The following is a 5716-nucleotide window of genomic DNA, read 5'->3' as shown; positions in this document are numbered from 1 at the left end:
TTGCATTTTTCTTGATGATAAATCAAACCTTTGGGATAAGATAAGAGGCGAAGTGACAAGGAGTCAGGGGGTCTATTCCGAGTGATTTAATTATATTTCCATGAGCGTTTTGACTTGAAAACAAGAGGAAAATAAAAGCTTTGAATGGATTTTACTTTGAAAGGATCAGTTTTATGAGACATAAAAGATCCAACGTGGAACCAAAGAGAGTTTCTGGCTAAAGTTCATAGTTTTGCTCTGGTTGTTGTGACAAAGCTGGCGCGTCAATACTGATGGACTCTGATGGGATTAGAGGTGATGAGCAAACTTTCTTGACGAAGACTGAGGAGGTGAAGAAGGAGGCAGGATGAACGATCCTCCCATCACCTAATCCCCTCTGTTGTGACGTCACAGACGTCCGCCTCCACAGGGACGCGGCGGAGCGCGCGCCGGAGCAGCCTGCAGTCTAGGACGCGTCACCAGCCAAGCAGCGCATCCACCTTCCAGCTGGCCGCTTTTTAACTTGCTTCTTGGGGGAAACTCATCAAAAACAGAAAAAATGGGTAAGTTTTAACAATGCTGCTGCAGCTAAAAGATGGATTTTTGCATGACAGCGCGCGCGCCGCTCCAACTTTTCTGTTGGAGCGCACCGAGTTGTTCCACAGCAGTGAACTTTTACTACTTGTTGAGGAGCTGCAGAAGCAGGCAGCTGACCTGACCCGGTTTCAGGAGAATCGGCATTAGATCAGCCTGGCGAAGCAACTCGAAGAGCGATTAGGGAGATTATGGAGATTCCTCCAGTCAACTCGGAGCGAGTGTGTGGAGGTGTTAAGTCCAGGTCAGCCTGCCTGTTCAAACTCAAACTGGAATAATCAATCAAATCCAATCGAACAAGCATTTCCAAATTTGCAGCGCGCTTCATAATCAGTTTTATTGTTTGCTGTCCTCACTGATTGATCATGTGACCATCATGGTGACAGCTCTGCATGAATCCTGCATGCTGGTTTCAGGGTCCAACTGACTCTTGTGATTCACTGAACTCCAAATAACTCACCAAGCAATTAAAAGCTGTCAAATACTTTATCAAAAAATGTAAATTTAGTCATTTTTTTATGTGTTATCTAACAAAATGCTTCAGTAAAATGGAAGTTAGGGATGAACATTGTGTGAGAACGTGTATCAATGCTCATTAATTTGCCCTGGAACTCACACAGAAGCGTCTTTGTGCTCCTAATTTGAAGCTGTTCCTTTGTGCGACTTCAGTGGCTCTTCATGTGGAGGGAGAACTTCTCTGAATTGGAAGTTTTATAGCGGATGTCCCGTGAAGTTATTCCCCAAAGACTGTTATTCACTGTCTCACAGCGGATATTACTCTGCATAGCAATCAAGCTTTGTGCATTGTTTGTCTGTCTAAAACTCCCATTTCATCCAGAGAGTCGAGAAGAGGATCCAAAATGAACATCGGGATCAACTTTTTGAAGATTTGTTTTCCTAAAATTGTAATAGAATTTGAAATCATCCAAAAATAAGCAGCTGGAGAAGTGAAAATGACCATCACTTCTTATCAAACTTACATTTACTCCATTTTTATGGGACTTTTTCCATGAAGAACACACAAGGAGCTTCTCCTCCATTCGTGTTCTGAATGAATTTACAGCAAATTGGTCTGAGTGAACATTGTGGGAGGATAGCCTAAGTTCAGCCCGCCGGAGTCACGTCTGAGAAGTCTTTTGATGTTCGTTCTGCATGTGAACCCAGCTTCAAATCCACTTATCATTCAGAACGTTTGCAGAAAGTGTTGGCATGAAGAGCGTTTTCTTTCAGTATTGTGGACCATGCACACAGGGCCAAAAGGTCAGCTTTACAAAGTTCTTTTATTTTTTTTCAGCTGACATTCGTGTCAGTTGAATGTATTTGGTAAGAAAAGGAAATTGATAGGACACTGAGCTGCAAATAATCAAAGCTACTGGCTGTGTCTGAATTCTCTCAAAAGAGGATACAGTACAGGACTTGATTTTAACACAAGTTGGACACATACTCACTGCTTATTATTATTATTTTTTTAACGGCAACTATTCTGTCATCCATTCCCAAAATAAAAACCTAATAATTATGATGAAAAAATAAATTTGAATAATTTTTGCTCCAACTCGTTTAAATGCAATACATTATGGTCTATATTACCCAATCTAGTGAGCTCTAATGCACGCGAGCTTTTTGCAGAGACTTCTGGGATGTTTCAAGGATGCTGGATTTTAGAATTGTAGATTCAGACACTGCAAAAAAAATGATGAAAGTCCAACATAGTGCAGTAAATAGTTGGGTTTGGGATCAAAGGGTAACTCACGATATAATTAACAATACATGGCTCACGATACCGATAATATCACGATGTGGCAAATATTTGAATAATCTGTATATTATCTTGGTAATCCATGATATCTCACCATTTTGTAAACAATATATATTTTTGATTTCTCTGAAACAATTTTTTAGAGAAATAAAAAAAAAACAATTTGCGGCAGTAAAATGATAATTAAATACTGACATGTCTTTCCTCCTCTTTTTTGTGTACATTTCCTGCACTTATCTTTGATAATCAACACTTTACTGCTAGCATACACACCTGTTGAAGGTACCAGAGCCGCTCAACGTCTCACTTGTGCGATCAAACGCTAGAATCTGCCGTATGTTATTGTAGTGTTTGGGGAGGTTACAGATGTTACCGCCCTTACAAACCATGTTTTTATAACATTAAAGACAGATCGCGTTGTCTGCATCTACTGGAAAAATACAGACGCCCTTTGTGACACGACGTGGCATCGGTATCAAACATCCCTTCAACACTTTAAGCCCAACCTGAATTCTTCCCTTTATCCCTCCAAACGGAGAGTTATGAAAAAATATTGTCTCATATTTCGGACGTCGCTTTTGTTCGATGAGGTCACCAATAATCGTCGGTCCGCTAGCGTTAGCTCAGAGCTTGCAACGGTTGAATATATATAACAGCGGTTTTATAACTTTAAAAGGTCATGCTACAACAAAAGTCATCATTTACATTTAAATGTAAACACGGTTTACCCTCATGATGAAGGACTATGTATTCTTCCGTTCTTCCGCTTGGAGGGTTAAAAAAAAAAAAAAAAATCCCAGACACACTTGTACTTAAACTGCCCCTTCAAATGGAGGGGAAGAGAGAAGGGCAAGGGAAGAATTTGGATTTTCCTTTCCTGTCATTCTCGCAAGAAGTGCCCCCTGTTGGACCTCTATGGTATTTTTAAACAACCTATTAATGGAAAGAGGAACCGGTAATCATTGGTGAGTTGAAATATCGCAATAGTTCGTCATACGGATATTTCGTTCCTCTACTAAATAATGAGTATTGAGGGAATTTGGACACAACTATGGTCTTTATCCACATCACAAAAGCTAAAATGCCGATTTTCCTCATGGAAACTCATACAGTTGTCCTTGGTTAATTACCTTTGAGGGAATTAAGGTTGGAACCGATGAAAGAAGTCCAAATATTTCATAAGAAAGAAAAATGAACAAAAAGTTGGAGGCTCTTACTTTTCCAGTGTCCCTTAACCCTGTGTGTATCTGAGTGAGGATGTCTGGAAAGTGTTGCATCAGGAACGGCTGTCACCGACTCGCATGGTGAACCTTGTGCGTTGTGACCCCACATCCCGAGCCTGACGGGAGGAAAGACCCATGGCCGCCGAGGCAGATGCGGCCTGGCACTCTCAGAATCGATAGCAAAAACAGAGTCAGATAGTTGATTTCCTACTTTTGGTTTACTAACGGTTATTCTGCTCCAAAGCAAACTGGAGGTTGTGGTCTTAAGCTGAAGATATAAGAGAAAAACAAGAAGATGATGACGGGTCAGTGCATACTTGTCTTGGTGGACTATAATTTCTTTGTGGTCATCTTTTAAAGTCCAAATTTGATCATCTTTTGATCTAATTTAAAAGTGTTCCTGGTGGTCTTTTGAATATGTTTATGCTATTTTTAGCCAAAATAAAAAAAAAGTCATTTTCTAGGATGTAGTTTTGGCAGAAATTTGCTTAAGGACAGCTGGCGCTACAGACCCCCTTCCTGTCACCTATAGCTGAGATAAATAAAGAAACTTAATTGTAAGCTTATTTTTTTTTATTATCAGAAAAATGCCACAAGAACTTGTTAAAAAAAATATTTTTATTGGAGTGGGTCTGCAAGACTAGTTCCACCTTCTTCACCATCAATTGTCCCTTAATGAATATTCTTCATAATGAGGTAGTTATTGCTACACTTGCCTGATTTCTGGGCTTCTTTCCATTTGGCGAAAGATAAAACTGTGTACGACAGCAAAGTCTCACTCTGTACTTTCTAAAAGGACACATGCTACAGTTCAGCGAAGACCTAATTTATCTCCAGCCGTCCCTCCTCCTCCTCCTGCTCCTCTCTTTAAGAGGTTCTCCCCTCTTCTCTGAGATCCTCCTGCTGGAACATGCCTGTAAAAGTTAATAACTTCTGACAAATAAAGAGAGAGCCGCTGATTACTGTTGGATGCTTGCTTAAGCATGTGCCTCGGCTGTGACAAAAGCCTTGGGACACAGGACGGAGAGTGTGGGGACACGACGCAGGAAAGAGGATGACATTTAAATGTTCTCGCTTTGAGCAGAAAAACTGAGCTTTGATGGCAAACAGAAGAAGCTGATTGTCTGTCGGATAAAATAAAGCCGTGACACAATCTGGCCCTTGTTGTCTGCAGACTTTAGGGTGACCGCGATCAGCAGGAAAAACGGACCTGCACAAGTTGAGCTTTAGTTTTGCTCTCGGAGCTGGCATCTGTTCATGCATGCTCAGTGGGGACGGCTGCTCATGGAGCAGCAATCTGCATCACAGTCAAATGATTGTTCCAGAGGGCCGGCGGGAAATAATGGGTCAGGGTCATCAAAGACACGCTGCAGCTGATGAGCATTTAGTCAGTGATCCAACATGGATTTTTCTGCCCTCTGTGCAGCACTTTCCATAGCATGTCAATGAAAGCAGCACTCCGATACCTTGTTGTTTAGAATAAAGCAACTTGATGTATGTTGAGTTAAATAATGGGCTGTAAATGGACAGTCATGCTAACCTAAGCCTCAAATCTTTAGATATGAGTTCAGGAACCTTGGGATGTCCTCAGAGGTTCATTAAAGACCCACTCCTTCTTGTTTACAACAATTTTGCATTAAGTAGTGGCATGTTTACTATTGTAAACACTGAATTTTACAGATAATTCCACTTTAATTGGTGTCAATGCTTGTCAAAGACATAGTCTGATTTCAGCAATGTTGCACAGAAATGTCTATTATTTGTTGCACAAAATTTGATATAAGTTGTTTATTATGATTGTATCCAAGCTAAATAATAAATAGAAATCTATTTTCCCAAAAACATGTATTTTTCTATATAATGTGAGTTATTAGAGATGATTTTTACCAATTATCGCAGTATCTTGATATCATTGACATCGCGTATCGTGAGGTACCCAGTAATTTCCCGCCCTACTGCTCAGCAGAAACTGACCTAGAAGACGATGCAGGTTTGTGGATTCTGGCTAAAAATCCCAAGGTCATAAATATGATTATGCATTTGAGAATTCGGTAGAGTTGTGTGGAATGGAGCATCTAAATCAGGGGTCTCAAACTCAAATCAGCCGGGGGCCACTACAGGCGGCGTCTAGGTGAGGCCGGGCCGCATCAGGATTTTCTCA

General features: G+C 40.7%; 1 protein-coding gene across 2 annotated transcripts in view; it reads left to right on the top strand.

Moving 5' to 3' along the window:
* The first annotated feature begins 312 nt into the window (after nucleotides 1–312).
* gpm6bb (glycoprotein M6Bb) overlaps nucleotides 313–5716 on the top strand; it is a 35118-nt gene continuing 29714 nt past the window's right edge. The window contains exon 1 of one of the 2 annotated variants that reach the window (XM_024286249.2): nucleotides 313–542. In XM_024286249.2, the coding sequence (XP_024142017.1) occupies nucleotides 539–542 (4 nt within the window). In that variant the 5' untranslated portion in view covers nucleotides 313–538. The remainder of the gene's footprint in view (nucleotides 543–5716) is intronic. The other variant, XM_024286250.2, reaches the window with a different exon arrangement.

Source organism: Oryzias melastigma, linkage group LG21 (genome assembly GCF_002922805.2).
Source record: "Oryzias melastigma strain HK-1 linkage group LG21, ASM292280v2, whole genome shotgun sequence".
NCBI lineage: Eukaryota > Metazoa > Chordata > Actinopteri > Beloniformes > Adrianichthyidae > Oryzias > Oryzias melastigma.
The sequence above is the reverse complement of the archived record's forward strand: the minus strand, read 5'-3'. Positions and strand labels throughout refer to the sequence as shown.